Raw genomic sequence first — 16,772 nt, 5'->3', positions numbered from 1 at the left:
CCATATGTCTGTAATTAAATCTGTTCTTTTCACCTATTAATCTGCCTGATTATTTTGATTGCTCAAGCACTCCAAGGAGAACCCAGAGGGGTAGAGGAAACATTTTCTCTGTTTCTGCAAGCGTCTTTCCATACCAAGGTGACATTCATGGAACAGGGTAAAGAAGTCTCACGGCATAGCCCCAGGCCCTCCACACTCAACAGCAACACTCCCAGAAGGTAGATTCCCAGGGCTCCTAGAATCCTGTACAAAGGGAAGAATACTGAGGAAATGGGTTGGCCAACAGAGAAGCAGCCTCAATTTCCAATCTAAAATCACTTTTTTTTTTTGCTTTTTTTGGGGGGGTCACACCCGGCGATGCACAGGGGTTACTCCTGGCTCTGCACTCAGGAATCACTCCCGGCGGTGCTCAGGGGACCATATGGGATGCTGGGAATCGAACACGGGTCGGCCGCATGCAAGGCAAACGCCCTACCCGCTGTGCTATCACTCCAGCCCCTAAATCACTTTTGAAGGTTTTTTTTAACCTCTGTCTTCAAAGAATTCTGAATAGTCTCATTAAGTATTAGTTATAAAATAGAAACCACACAGCGTCTCACTTCCTGGCGTTTGCTAAGAAAAAAAATAGCAGACATCTATAGTGGTAGTTCTGACACAAGGAAATGCAGGAAACGGTGGAAATGGCTAAAGTATGCCTGTTTCCAGAAGATTTTGAGATCAAAAGTGTGCAGATAAGCATCTGTCCTTCCTGGATCCATAAGAGATGGGAGCCAATTAGTTGACACCAGGCTGATGCATATTTATAGTATACTTCAGGAAGGTTCCATGTCATTGAGTCTGGAGCCATAAACTTCAAACGGGAATTAAAAAAAATTTTTTTTTTAATTAGTGAATCACTGTGAGGTACAGTTCCAAACTTATGAACTTTCGTGTTTGCATTTCGGTCATACAGTGATCGTTTACCCATCCCTCCACTGGTGCCTTTTGTCGTGTTAAAAGGTTCAGAACTATCCATGAGCTGCAGATGAAACAGCATTGGGTTTCTTTTTCAAACGGGAGGAAATAATTGGAATGGTTTCTTTCTTCAAGGTACAATTACAACAGACTTTTTTATTAATACCATTGAAACACATTTACATTATGTAGTGATTTGGATAAAATAATAGCTAAATTCAACCTATGTAAACTGTACAAACATTAAGTAATGACTTGAGTGGCTACTGACATTGTCCCAACATAAACCATTGGACAAAGGCAATTCTATTACAGAGCTTTTTCAATAGCTACCACTGACAGGAGACAGGGCTGACATACTTTTTTCTGTGCAGGGCCAGGGAGCCCAAAATTGAAGGTTTTTATGGACCCATCACTGTCTCTCTATCTACTCAACTGTTGTCATGTAAAGGCCGTCCTAGACAACAGTTAAATAAATGTGTATGGGCATGTTCCAATAAATCTTTATTTACAACACTGGCAGTGGCAAGTCATGATCCACAGGTGAGACTTGCTAATTCTTGATAGAGAAGGTACTGGGACAGACATCAGACCCTCTTCCTTCATGTTTTCCCAGGCCAAAAGCATCTAGGATGAACTTTCACAAGGCGTGTGCTCTCATCACCCCTGTCTTATAAGGTAGAGACTGACGGACAGAGAAATCCAGCAATTCAGACAGGATCAAGCAGCTTCCATGACGATGAGGCAAAATTAGCACGTAGAAGAGCCTGAACTCTGAAGTAACTTCCTCAAACCATTGTTCACAAGTATTCCTAGGAGTCTAATTTCAAGTGGAAAAATAAGAAAATTCCATTTCTTTGAAAGTGCTCCATAATGCAGACTTTTTATAAAGATTCAATTTAAAGTTCCAACTGCTTATTCATGAGAACACATGAAATTACTTTTCAGACCAATCGCATTGGGCTCTTTGACCTTCAGCACCAAGAATAGCTGGGACAAAAATAAAAGATCCCTCATGACATTAACATTTCCCAGAGGCAGGGGGAAATCGTGCTCATCATTTTTTCCCCCTCCACAACTTGACTAGCACTTATTACGCACTTGATGGATGGAACAATGGATGGAATCTGTGATTAAAGGAACTGAAAGTTCACATACACAAAACAGGCGAGAATCCTTTGAAACGGCAGCTCATCTTTGCTCTCTCGTGCTGCTAACTAGGAATGACAGAACCCTTCTGCCTTGTAGTTTAAATTTTTCTGAAAGACTCTTTCCACAAGTCTAGGATGGAGATTCTTCTAAAGTTCACTTTGGGTCTTTTTCAGAAATGTTAGCCTGTTGGGCTGAATAGGTAATACAGTGGGTAAGGTGCTTGTCCTGTATGTGTTCGACCCTGCTTCAATACTCTGCACTCTATATGGTCCCGAAAAGCCCCCCCAGGAGCAGACCCTGAGCACAGAGACAGGAGTAAGCCTCGAGCACAGCAGAGCAAGGCCCCAAAACAAAATGAGACATTTCCTTGGGGCCAGGGAAAGTGCTTGCTTTGCATGCTGCTCACCTGGGTTCAATCTCCTGCATGCCACGTGGTCCCCCATGCAGGTCAGTGATCCCTGAGCTAAGAGTTAGGATTAAGACCTGAGTACAACCAGATGTGGCCCAGTACCCTCCATCACCCCCAATCTACACAGACACACATACACACAAATAAATGAGAAGAAAAAAAAAATTTAGCCTGTTATCCTCAGAGTAAAAATCTCATGCCATGTATCCAAAGGATAATCACTATGATGCCAAAATGATAATGAAGACTATGGTTTGGTTCAATATTTCTTCACTTGCCCTTTCAAAAAGAATCTCTTATTGATGAACATCCATTCAGTCTGAAAGCGACAGGTAGACACTTTGGCAGAAAACAAAGGGAGATGACCTGGGAGGAATGAGAGCCTGTTTGAATCAAGACCTTGCCTCGGCTTGCTTTGCTGTTCTTTCTATATTGTGGGGTACCTATCTGTAGGATTGGAGCGATAGCACAGTGGGTAGGGTGTTTGCCTTGCACGCAGCCAACCTGGGTTTGATTCTTCCATCCCTCTTGGAGAGTCTGGCAAGATATTGAGAGTACTCTGCCTGCATGGCAGAGCTTGGCAAGCTACCCGTGGTGTATTTGATCTGCCAAAAACAGTAAACAGTAACAAGTCTCACAACGGAGACGTTACTGGTGCCTGCTCGAGCAAATCGATGAACAATGGGACAACAGTGCTACAGTGCTACCTATTTGTAACCCAAGGGGTTTCTGGAGTACTCTTCGATGCCTATTGGACTAACTGGATGCTTGCCTGCTAGAGACAGAGTAAGCTGGCCCCAGGAGCACAGCAGTGAGAACCCTTGTGTTTAGACCTGATGTCTGAAGTCCCATCACTTGTTTCTGATTTCCTTTTTCGAGACTCTGAAAGAAGCTATTGGCCTCCCAGGTCATCCCTTAATGCTGTAATCCTAAAGCAGCCACAGTTCTTTCTCTGGCCTGCAATCACTTTACAGACAATACAAATAGTCGTCAGGGACACTTACGGTAATGTTTTTTTACCGTGCTGCTGCTTCCCTCTCTGTTTGTTGTGAAGTCACTTGGTATTTGATGTGTCCCAGAGGAAAGCACTGTCTATAGCCTGTACTATCTCATTCGAGGTGTTGTTGCTCTTGATTGCGAAACTTTACACTCTTGCAGCAAGGGGCACAAAATACAAATGTACCATTGGTGAGGAATCCTCAAGTGAGCTCTGCTTTGACTCACACTCAGAACAAAAAGCGCCCTTGTCTGCCTTCTTGAGTCAGCCCCGATCACCACCGAAGCCCTCCAGAAGGAACTGCCACCATTTTTAAAATCACCACAGTTTTGCTTTTCTTTCCACCTACTGGACAATGTATGTTAACCAGAACATGCTTATTTTCTTTGTGACTGAATTTCATGTTGAGAGGAATATTCTATAGAGCCTTTAGAACCTCACTCTGGTCATGCGATGCTCTGATTTCCAGATGTTCTTGAGGGGGCCAAGATTCCACTTTTTATCACCAGGACAAATTGACCAACTGCCTGGCTGTCCAGCCCGGAACATGTCTGCTCTGCTAATGACAGGCACTTGAGCATTTTCTACGAGGAACATCAATGCCGCAAACATTCTTGCTCCTATCTGATGGAACATTTATATATCCGAGCTTCTCTAAAGGAGGCACACAGGAGTGGATCCACTAAATCAACCTGATGGATACTTTGAGATTTTCTACAGAGAATGACTGTACTGACTCCTCTCACCAACAAAATAAAGAGAGTGGCTGGCATTCAGAGCCTCGCTGACACTGGACACTGTCTGGAATTTTAATAAGTGACTTTCTGGTGAGGGTGGCTAGTTCATTTTTATGATTTTAAAAAATGTAGTATCCTCTAAACATTAATGTCTAATATGCAAACAGCTGGAATTGCATTTGGTGGATATCATGAAAATGAATAAAGAGTAGATAATTCAAGAACTTGGGAAGTATATGAGTCATTGGGTAAAACACTTATGAAACATTCCTATGCCAATTCATATATAAATTTATTTTTAAAGTGGGTTCTAAGAAAAACTAGGACTAAATACTAAATAAATTGTTTGGGAGCCAGTATTTTTACCCGTTGTGGTATTCACAAGTGCTGGTTCTTGTACCAAAAAGCAGTATAAATGAGCTCACACAGTGGTGAATTGGATTCACAATAAAATTTTCCTCTCCTGTGGATGCTAGTGGTAGTAGGAATAAAATGCCCGATTACATCAATTTTAGTGCTTCCATCAATACCGTTCAAAGGATAGATGGGGTAGAATCATGGCAAATCACCATCCCTTCATTCTATTTCTATTTCTGCATGGTGCTGAAGTTTGCAAAAAATCATGATTTACACAGCACACTGAATATGAAAGAAATAGCACTTTAGGAAATCTCAAGAGTATCTTTAAAAATTTTTGAGATTTCTAAAGTACCTCTGCCCAGTCTCTTGTTGCCAGACACCTTCACCTACTCTGGTCCTGCTGGAACCCCCAGGATTTCTTCTCTGCCTTGCCAACCTCTTTGAACTCTTTTGGTCTCACTGGCTACTTTGTCTGAGACGCATCTCTAAATCCGTCAAGTCTGAGTTAAATCTGTTGTTCCACATCTTTAGAGCAATTACATGCTTAACTGTGCATCTCTCCCAAGAGTCTGGAAAGTCAGAAAGGGCCAGTCTATGTCCAGCTTTATAGTAGTTGAGATCAGGCACTTAAAAAAAAAAATCTATGCAAAAAAGGAACAAACACTGCTTGTAAGAAATCCTGAGCATTTAAAAGAGTCAGAGCACCAAGAAGACACACTTTTTAGAAATGTGAGTAGGAAGACAGATCTAGATAATAAACACAAACCTCTGTGCCTAAGTGAATCTGCCTCTGATGCCTTCCTTCAGCTGCTTTGCCTTTGAGAGCACCCCTAGTATTCACAGGAAGGCCAATCTCACTGCATGCTTCAGTCTAAGATAAACATGGTGGAGATACCAGGAATTCCTCCCTGATACAGGTCTCCACTCAAGGGTTGTGCTGGCTGTATAGTTTTCTGGTGGTCTGGCCAAGGTTTTCTTACAGTTTACAACAATTTTCTTCAGCCACTCCACCTATTTTCCCCTTGCCCATCAGGTGTCAGGCCTGTGTTGTGGTCCCAATATTCTCCCTACCAGTCCTGCTTCCTCTCCTAATTATGCTTCCCAGGCAGCTATCCTTGCCAAAACACTCACTAATTAAAATTCCATCTCGGTGGCTGCTTCACAGAGGATTCTAATGACCAATGCTAAGTATGGTTGGCTGGTGTGGCCAGATTACTCGCTGCCATTTCAGCAGAAGGAACATATACAGATTTCCCCCATCAAAACACATTCACTTAATGAGAAATTAATATTCTAAGATATGACTCCCACAGCTGAAGGAATGAAAGCCAATTCGAAACTATAACAGAAATACGTATTGATTTTTTTGTTTTATACATCTCTATTATTCCCAAGCCAGAGATTCTGTGAAGGGCACGTTTATTTATGTCCCATTCAATTAATAGATCATTTAAATCTCTCACAGGACCTTTAGGTAAAAACGCTTCAAATTTGAACAAAAGTGTTTTTTAGCTGTTTCAAATGTTCATTCTTTTGGAAGAATGACAGTAGGGAAGAGCGCTATCAAAATGAAAGTCAGCAATCACCCAGAGAACTAAGGGAACAACGGTTTCTGAAATATTATCCTTTGTACTCTCAACTGCATCAAAAGCCAAGTGGCTTTTAGCTCTTTCTTCCCTTCCCCCACTTTTTTTTGCTTTTTGGGTCACACCCAGAGATGCACAGGGGTTAATCCTGGCTCATGCACTCAGGAATTACTCCTGGCGGTGCTTGGGGGACCATATGAGATGCTGGGAATCGAACCCGGGCTGGCCGCGTGCAAGGCAAACGCCTTACCCACTCTGCTATGACTCCAGCCCCCTTCCTCCAGTTTTATGTTTTGATAACCTCACTTATTTGTATGTTTACTTGATTTACTCATTTGGCTAATATTCTTGAAGATATACTTTTTGTCCTATTCATGTGAAGTATTCCTCCTCAGAGCCTATATTGCATTTGGGGGTGTGGGGAGCACAGCTGTTTGGGTTTTGAGGCCTCACTCTCAATGCTTAGGAAATATTCTTGGCTCTGTGCTCAGGAATGACTTCCGGTAATGCTCACAGGACTGCATGTGGTACTGGGGTTTGAACCAGATTTGGCTGCATGCAAGACAAGGACCTTACTTCCTGTACTCTCTCTGGCCTAAAGTCTATACTTTAGAAAGTGATATGTGGGTAAATGAACAAACAAGGCTATTTCAAATACTTCTATGAGAAGAAAAATTAGAATAAGGGATGAGGCAGGGTGGGTAGTTTCATAGGATAAGGTGACTTTTCTGAGAGAACAAGATATGAAATGAGACCTGAACTTACAAAGGGAGAAACCCCCTGCTATGAGCTAAGAGACAAAATTTTCTGAAAGGAACCAGAAAAGGCAAATATGAAGGCTGGAAGGAAAACACAGCAGAAAGCTGGAAAAGAGGGAAGCATCATTCTAAGGCCATATGTGCTAACCTGGGTCTGACTGAATGAGTGTGCCAATCCATGATCAAGCAGAGTGCGCATGTAACACTGCTGCTGAATAAATATGAGACCATCCTTTTCAGATCATTCTCTTCTGTTGGTCTCTGATTTATAAATTAGGAGTTAAGTTGAAACCAGATCTCAGGCAATTCTGCAACCATCCCATGCCAGGTAAAGTATGCCTGCATGTCACAGCCTCTTAGACGGTAATTGTGGATAATGAGGAAGGAGAACATGATTATGCCAGCACACAGCTCATGAACAAAACAATCTCCATGCAATGAGATGTGAGGATCTAAGAGCTCAAGGAAGCCTACTGCTTATCGTTAGCAGATGGAATTTCTTTCACTTATCATTGTGGGAAATAAAACTATGTATATGTACTCAAAGGCCACACTAGTGAAAGAATAAGGTTCTAAAGATTCTAGAAATCTTCAAAGTGTATGTCTTTTTGTTTGAGGTGCTTTTGTATATATTGGGGCCATACCCAGTGATCTTCTGGGACTATTCTCAGCTTTCTACTTCAGAAATGCTTGTTTTTTTAACTTTTTTTTTTAATCTCAGGGACCGTACCCAGTCATACTCATGGCTTACCTGGCTCTGCACTCAAAGATACTCCTGGTGATACTCTGGGGACTGTTTGTGTGTGAGGAAGCAAACCCCAGTCAGCCTTGTGCAAGGAAAGTGTCCTACCTGATATACTCTTTGGCCTTAGCTCCAGGGTTACCACTGATGGTGTTCAAGGGATATGTAAAGTTACAGATCTAAGGTGGATCCCCCATAGGCAAAGCAGGAACTATCTCTAAGGCTGCATTTTGTTTTGGGGTAGTGGTGGGCTTGTTTTGAAAAACAAATAAACAACCAAGCAAAACAAAAACACACACACATCCCAAAACAAGAGTCAGGGGAAGAAAGATTTACTTTTCTGTTTTTTAGGTTTTTGTTTTGGGACCACACTTAGCAGAGTTCTGGGGTTACTCCTGGCTCTGTACTCAGGAATCACTTTTGCAAATGCTCAGGGAACCATATGGGATGCGGGGTCGGCTGCAAGCAAGGAAAGAGCGTGATTTACCTTATGTGATGTTCTCTCTCTTCAGCCCTGAGATCTATCTTTTACTATATTTCAAATTCACAAACTCATTATCTAAGCTACAGACTAGAATTTCAAAAACTTTAGTCAATGAAGTCTTCAAGATGATGGGGGAAAAGAGGCTCAGAATACATAACACATTGCCCACCACACCCGCTTCTTCACATTTCTCAGGCTCACGAACTGTACGATGCACATCCCATTACTTCCTTCTCACCAGGACTGCTACCCACAGCCAAACACATATGCACAGATAAAACACATTTTGCAATAGCATTTTGGTCTGCAGTGGAATAGTCATACAACCCCTCTCCTAGATCAGTGTGAGGGATATGCATTGCAAACACAAACTAAAGTGGAGAATTGAAAGGTAGCAATGGAAACTTCCTTCAGTGAACACCTCTCTGATCTGTTTCCAATCACCCTGTTTTACCTGCCTTTACTAGGTTTTTTAGTGCTACCTGCCACATGCCCAAGCACTTCTAAGAGCTGAATAATTAACCTAAAATCCTTACTTGCTTCAAATGAACACTGACAACTGGCTGCAATTTCCCAGAGAGAAAGAGGTGGAGGTGAGGGGCACAATGTTTGTTAAGCTCTGCAGAGTTAGCTAATATCAAAAGACAATCCTTCCAGAGAGGTGAAGAGACATTTTATCACAGCCTCAGAGATGAAGGGGAGATTTATTATAGTTACTAATGCTATTTCTGTCAATGTCTCTGGAATTCTAATTAGATTATTAGAACTTTGCAAATCGTTATGTTACATCTACATTCCACACTCCCTTCAACAAGGGTACTTTTGAAATTAGAGAATTCTGATGTCATAGGTAATGATGCATTGCCGATAATAAAATTTCAGGGAAATTCCTACAATAAAAACCAGTTGGTAAAGACAGAACCCATTTATCTTACTTCTCTCCCAGCTTTGTGCCTGAGGGTGAGACGTCTGTTGCACAGAACAGTGACCTAGCTTTTTCCACTTCAGTAGCTGATGATGCTTGTTCACATGTAGCAAAGTTTAATAATTTGTCACAGCTACTTAAATGTCTTCCCTAAATCGGAGAGGCAAATAAAAAAATGTATAAATGAAAAAATGCCCGAAAGAGTATCTCTACCAAAGATATGGCGCAAATGGCAGGTTCAATGCATATGGATAGTGCATCTCAGGGCATTCTGATTTATCACATATGCATTCCAAGTAGTACCTGAGGAGAAACAAATTGCTTACTGTTAACCCAGATCCATTTGCAGGTAATAAATGGGCATGCTCTCTACCCATCAAATAATGGCTCTAATGCCCTTCAACATCATGCTTGAGGAATGGGTGTCACCCTCCGTGCTCTGCGAGATAACCCCATTCCTTTTGGTGGAGATCATAGCCCTTCACATCCCAGCAGAAGAAAGTTTACATGGCTTACTTACCATGATGTACGACGCCCTTCAACCCATGGATAATAGGATCCAGAGCAGAATTGTTCCTTGGACTGACCTACATGTAAAGGAAACATGATTGGTTAAATCTATTCTGGCATCAGACACAAGAGTCTCAGTTTAATCTTCTAAAGGAAAGGGGGGGAGAATAGATGTTATCAAGGAAGCTGCTTAGGTCCCACATATACCATGGCTCTCACCGAACTAAGGAGATTGATGACATAATAAAATCAAGTGAGGAAGTCTAAATCAAAAGAAAGAAACTTCTCAGAGTATATTTGAGCAGAACAGCAATACCACCATCATGGCAAAATCTTAAGTTACTACTATATGTATCTTTGTTGTTTTGTTTTATTAGAAGTACACCCTGATTAGCTAGAGTAATTGAGAGACATCTGGGAACAATCCATCATAGACTAAAGATTTTAGTATGCTCTTCTTTTATGTTTTATGTTTTCTTTGTGTGTGTGTGTGTGTGTGTGTGTGTGTGTGTGTGTGTGTGTGTGTGTAGCACTGAGCAGTGTTCAGGGCTTACTTGTGGCATTGTGCTCAGAGATTACTCATGCTCGGGGGAACATGAGGTTCTGGAGATTAAATCAATATCAAACCCATGCAATCCAAGAACCTTGACCCCCAATTATTTTTAATAATTTTTGAACCACGCATGGCTGTTCTCAGGGAACTTTATAATGTGCAGGAAATCAAATCCAGGTCAGCAGCATCCAGGTGATGCACGCTACCCACTGTACTATCTCTCCAACTCCAGATCTCAGTAGCTACTGGTGACTATATTTTTTCCTCTTCTTTTTAGAACACAGGTCTGTCTTACTTTCTAAGGATCCCAGTTCCCTGTACCTTACCAAATACCACAGGGAACATTTCTACAGATCAAAGTAGGGGAGGCAGGAAGAGGATAGGAGCTAGGAAGACAGTAGTCTCTTGCCCCCATTTCCTTCTGAAGTTTTAATACTCCTAAGAGTTAAGTCTCTTTGATTTGGACCTTCACCCATTCTTTTGTCAACCACCTGATACTACTTAGCATAACATTTCATACTTGTCTCCTTTATTAAAAATTAAGAATTCCTCCAACTTTGTGGCTTTAGACACAATGGAATGGTTACAAACAGAATGACATGATGTCTGAGATTTGCTTCAAAAAATCCAGGCATGGTAGCAGGGGTTTAGGTCAATGAGACTTGCCTCTATTCAATCACTTACAATCTAGAGTGATGAGCTCCAGCATGTGGGTCAGGATACAACTTTCTCTATTCTTGTGTATGTTTGATTTCCTCCCATAACTTTTCCTCCCAAATCTATTACTTGTGACCAACACAGCTCCTGAATTTTCTCCCCAGAGATATTGTTTCTATTTGGTTCCTTTTAACACACACAAAAAACTGGAAATCTTGACAAATCTTATTCAGTGTGCAGCAAGATCAAATTTGTTTTGTTAGTTAACTCAAAAGAATTCTGGGGGCTGGAGCGATAGCACAGCGGGTAGGGCGTTTGCCTTGCACGCGGCCGACCCGGGTTCGAATCCCAGCATCCCATATGGTCCCCTGAGCACCGCCAGGAATAATTCCTGAGTGTAGAACCAGAAGTAACCCCTGTGCATCGCCGGGTGTGACCCAAAAAAGCAAATAAATAAATAAATAAATAAATAAATAATTCTGGGAAATCATGGATTGAATTTTAAAGTAATGGAAACATTTCCACACTCTTTCTCCTTTCCAGCTCTCCCATGTTGGTTTATGAATCCTAGCTTTCTCTCTGATAATAAGCCACACCCTCACCGCACATGTCTATTTCTTTCCTCTGCCTCACCAGGACCAGGTTAAAGCAGCAGTTCTCAATAAGAAGTGCTTCTTGTGCCCTGTCACACCTCATACCCAAGCAACTCAACCATATTCTGAAACACTTTCTGTTGCTACAAATAAGGATGAATGTAGGGCAAGGTGAGGAGGGGCTGAGGGGGTACTGGCATCAGGTTGGTAGAAACAGGGCTCACAAAACAGACCCCAAAGCAAAAAATTACCTGGCCAAGATATAACTGAGCTGAAGCTGAGATTAAAAAGATTGAATCCTGGACTGAAAAGATTCTCCGAGTTTAAGTTATTGATATTAATATATGGGCCTTTGAATTATGACAAATTTGAAATATGGGTGTGAGTCCATATGGAACTATGTTTATAAACTAATAAAATGACATAAAATTTGGTACTACACTGTTGCACACAGTACCAGTAAGTCATTTTTGTTTTTGTTATTTTAAGTACAGTGAATAGGAACCTAGACTATTAGATTCCAAAGGTGTAATTCTAAGAGTTTGCATATATATATATATATATATATATATATATATATATATATATATTTCCTGACTAAGAATTTCTAGCTATGGGCTTAGCATACTGGCTCAACCATGATATTTCTTTAAAGACAAAAAAATCACAGAATATATCAACATTTTTAAAAATCTTACTTGTACCGATAGCACAGTGGGTAGGGCGTTTGCCTTGCACGCAGCCGTCCTGGGTTCGATTCCCAGTATCCCATATGGTCCCCTGAGCACTGCCAGGGGTAGTCCTGAGTGCAGAGCCAGGAGTAACCCCTGTGCATTGCCAGGTGTGACTCAAAAAGCAAAAAAAAAAAAAAAAAACCTTACTTGTACCATGCATTGAAGATTAAAAAAAAACTAACTTGGTCAAAAATAATTAAAATTTCAAGAGTCTACCAATAAATGTGGTAATTCTTTTGCTGTGTGTTTTGTTTTCAAGCAGTACCTGTCACTGCTTGAAGCTGCCTCAGGGCTCAGGGTCTGTGTTCAGAGCTCACTCCTGGCAACACTTGGAGAACCATATGTGGTGCCGGAGATTGAAGTGGGATTGGCCCCATGCAACCTCAACCTCTGTACTATTTCTCTCATCCCAATGTCCCCAAATTTTAAAAGTGATGGAAAAAAAAGGATATCAGAAAATTACCTCATTTTAAGTTGAAGTTATAGACAAACAGGAGGGTACAGATATTCATACTATATCCATGGCAAGTGGCAACATGGCCACAAAATCTTGCTTGCCATCCTTATCACGTGTATCTTTTCAATCTGATTTTGCCCTTCCTCTCATTACATGCATCTATCAACTCTTCCACTTACTGAAACTGGACTTGACTACGTGACTGACTTGGGCTAATGAGAGATTAAGAAGCATGGGACAGGCAATATAGAAGACAGAAAAGCAGAAGTTTATGCTCCCTTGTTACTCTTTTAAATACTGAGATCACTGGGTCAGAAAAATAGGACAGTGGGTAGGGTGCTTGCCTTGTCCACATGGTTGACCTGGGTTCAGTCCCTGGCAACCCATATGTTTTCTGAGCCTACCAGGAGTGATTCCTGAGTGCAGAGCAAGGAATAACCCTGAGCACTGTCAGATGTGGCTGCTCAAACAAACAAACAAACAAACAAACAAAAAACAAACAAAACATCTCTACTGAGATGACTAGCGAAGAATGCAGGCTAGAATATGGATGAACGACAAAAGGAATAGACAGCTCCAGTTAAGGTCATTTAAGACCCCTTAGCCTGCCAATTACCAAGTAAATAAGTCAAACCAACCATGCAGCTTTAGTTGAACAGCACCGAGTCTAGTGGAAATCAGCAAAGCTGGACTTGACAACAGTAACTCATTACTCTACAGAATTAGCAAGAATTCAAATTAGAATTGTTCCATAACTGAAGTCATTTAACACAAAGTGTACGTTTATTTTACAGAGTTTCTATGAGAGTGTGAGTGTGTATGCAGTGGTGAAGGATGGAGGGGTGTGTGTGCTATCAATAGTTTTTATAATCAATATAGGTAGATGATTATTCATCCTACGGTTTTCTCAATGAGAGTCTACATCAGAGAACACAGAATTTGCTGTCAATTTTAACAACTCAGAAACTTCTCAGAAAGTGTGCTTGCTAGCTCTATTCCACAGAGCAACATTTCAGAGATGCTCATCTAGGATTCTAACGAAAGGAAAATGTATTACAGTCTTATCTGATGATGTAAAAGAAAGAAAATGATTCTAATTCTTTATCATTTACACCGAATAATAACACTAGTAGCTGATGTAAAAGAAACCAATCCAGGTTCAATTTCTGGCCATTTGTCACAACAAAAATCTCTGTATTTGATTATCCAGGCCTGGACTCTGGGCATGACCCTAGATTCTAAGGTCTACAGATGAAAGGTGTCAACAATGCCCATTCATGTCCACATTCTCTATTGTCAGTTTATTTGGCTGGGGTCAAGGTGATAGATAAGGATAAAGAAAGAGAAAAATGGAAACTACTGGTTTGTCAATAATTTATTGATCAATAATATTGATCTCACTCTCCAGTCTTTATCTTGGTTTCAAAATTCAGGGTAGAGAATTCAAAAACGATGCTAATAAATGCATTTGTTTTAGGTAACTCAGAAGATTTGCTAAATAAATCTCTTCCACTCAGTGTTTTATTTTGTCACATATTAAAAAATTCATGAGTATAAGCAAAATCATTTGAAGAATTTTGAAATATATCTGTAAAAGAAGCTTGAGTTAGTTAAGTGGATTTATCTAGGTTCTGTCAGGATGGATGAAGTGCTAAGGAGGAGTGAAAGAAAATGGATGTTTGGGTCAAGGACGATCTTGAAAAAATTCCAATATTCTCATCTGAAAAATGGGGATACAATTTCATAATGCTACTTTAAGAAATAAATGTGTAAAGATTGGAATATAATGCTGAGTACAAATACAACATTAAATAGCAAATGGATATTGTTGGGTAACAACTTGACCCCAATACTTGAATTAAATGACTACCAAAACAACATCAATTTTATCCCTGAACTTCTCAATGTGCTTGGCTCTAGATGTAATATCTACTTGAGCGAGAATTTCAAAAGATACAAATTCATGTTTTATTTGACATCCACTCAATTCCATAATAAGCTGCTTTTTTCAAAGTCACATGAGGAATTTTCCTGGCTCTTAAATTTGCTTCCTTCCACTTTAAGATCAAAGGAGTTGCGCAATAATCCTGCAAAGGCAGCAATTGTACCAAAGGAGCTTAAAATGCAATGGGGCAGGATGGCGTTGGCGGGGAGGGTAGGGAGGGGGAGGATGACATCCCTGTAGCCTACAGTGTCTCTGCCCTCATCATAAAACTTAGCTCCTAGCACTTCCATTTCAGAGCTGCTTTTGTGGTGTTAACTGCATTCAAAAGGCCAGCACAAAAAGGTGACAGAGGGGCATCTGATCTAAAGTTATTATGCCGCCTCTGGACACAACCAAAATACATAGAGAAACAAACAAGATAGGAAGCCCCGATGTTTCAACTTGGGCAAAAGGCCAAATTATCATAACTGCCAACAAAATCTGACTTTATAAGACATTTCTTTCCAAATAATACCACACCATCAAAATCCCACCAATTACAAATCAGTAGCCAAGTTATCAATAACCTTTGGAGATTTGTCTATAGTATAAGAGCTGTGGGAGGGGCTGTATTTCTGCTTGCAGAAAAATAAATGAAGCAAAAGCGGTCCACCAGACTGCATGTACTTATGGTCAGATCTGTGCTGCTATTTACTGTTCCTGTCCACTGTGCCACTTAGCCCTTGTCTTGGATCCTAATAATCTTCGAATCTACCACGGCCAGACCATCTGCTAAACAGAATAGCCAAGACAACCTACTTGCCTTGAATCTGACATCACCAGCTGCTCCTTTAGTCCTATAAATGCCACATGCAGTCTATAACCTCTTGTGGGAGGGAGGATTTACATCCGCTGGAGGTGAATGGCTATCCCATTAACCATGGATGTGGAGAAAAGTGACAAACAGCAGGACCAGGCCCTCAGCATGGACTCCCTGAATTTCAGAGATGATGATGCAGCTCCCTGATAGTTGGCAGGTAACTGGGCATTCTGAACCTAAAGTTTCTCATCAGTACAAGGGCAAAGCACTTCTCATGAGATCTGATTTTAGATGGGATTCTCATCTTCCTCCATGACTCTTATTAAGGAGAATGAAGCTAGGTTGCTGTAGCTTCTTTTGCTCTGACTTCACCATACTGCTTACCATTCATCAAATTTTGCACAGGGGCCATGCTTATCTTCTTGTATTATCACAATTTTAGTATATGTGTTGCCGAAGTGAATGCTCATTCACAAGATTTTTTTCTTCTTTTTTTTTTTTTTGGCTTTTTGGGTCATACCTGGTGATGCACAAGGGTTACTCCTGGCTCATGCACTCAAGAATTAACACCTGGCGGTGCTCAGGGGACCATGTGTGATGCTGGGAATTGAACCCGGGTTGGCCACGTGCAAGGCAAACGCCCAACCTGGTGTGCTATCGCTCCAACCCCTCACTCACCAGATTTTGATCTAAGATGCAATCAAGAAATTCTTGGTACAGAGACTAAAGTAACAGTACAACAAGTATAGCATTTGCTTTGCATGCAGCAAACCATGCTCAGCATGTCATATGGTGTCCCAAGTAATTACTGAGTGTGGAACCAAGAGAAACTCTTGAGCATTGCCAGGTGTGGTCTCAAAACCAAAATAAATAAATATAAATTAATAAATTCCTGGAACAAATAATTTACAATTTGGCTATCTGCTCACAACTACAATTCACACAGTCATTATCCAGTACAAAGAATTGGTGAGACACCTTCATTAATACACTGAATACTAGTCAATAATTTGGGGAATGTTTCTTTGTTCAAGAGGACAATGACAGCATCAAACCACTAACCACATCCATTGAGAAAACATAGTTATATTTTCTGACTTTCAGGTCTCCTTTTCCATTCTCACAAGTATGCTTTTCTTCCTGTATGGACTCAAGCCTCAGTATCCAGGGTAAATTCTTTCCTTTTTCCTATCTGACAATCCAATATTTTCTGGTGGTGTAACCACCAGAGGCTGGTAACAAGAGGCTTGTAACCAGCCTCTCCAGGTGGTTACAAGAAGAAAAATGAGCCTATAGGTGCACTGAGTATTCCAAACTATCAGGGGATAATGCCAGAGAGGGAAGCGGAAACAATCCAGAATGGGGTGTGGTAGAGGAAGAGGTAGAGGAATTTTTTTCACTTTGGTTTTGAACCTCTCAG

General features: G+C 40.9%; 1 protein-coding gene across 3 annotated transcripts in view; it reads right to left on the bottom strand.

The window, feature by feature from the left end:
• Positions 1-16,772, bottom strand: part of PTPRG (protein tyrosine phosphatase receptor type G) — a 798,688-nt gene that overhangs the window by 168,367 nt on the left and 613,549 nt on the right. For all 3 annotated transcript variants that reach the window (XM_004616469.2, XM_055134736.1, XM_055134735.1), the window contains exon 6: positions 9,625-9,691. In XM_004616469.2, the coding sequence (XP_004616526.1) occupies positions 9,625-9,691 (67 nt within the window). The remainder of the gene's footprint in view (positions 1-9,624; positions 9,692-16,772) is intronic.

Source organism: Sorex araneus, chromosome 4 (assembly GCF_027595985.1).
Source record: "Sorex araneus isolate mSorAra2 chromosome 4, mSorAra2.pri, whole genome shotgun sequence".
NCBI classification, from domain to species: domain Eukaryota; kingdom Metazoa; phylum Chordata; class Mammalia; order Eulipotyphla; family Soricidae; genus Sorex; species Sorex araneus.
The sequence above is the reverse complement of the archived record's forward strand: the minus strand, read 5'-3'. Positions and strand labels throughout refer to the sequence as shown.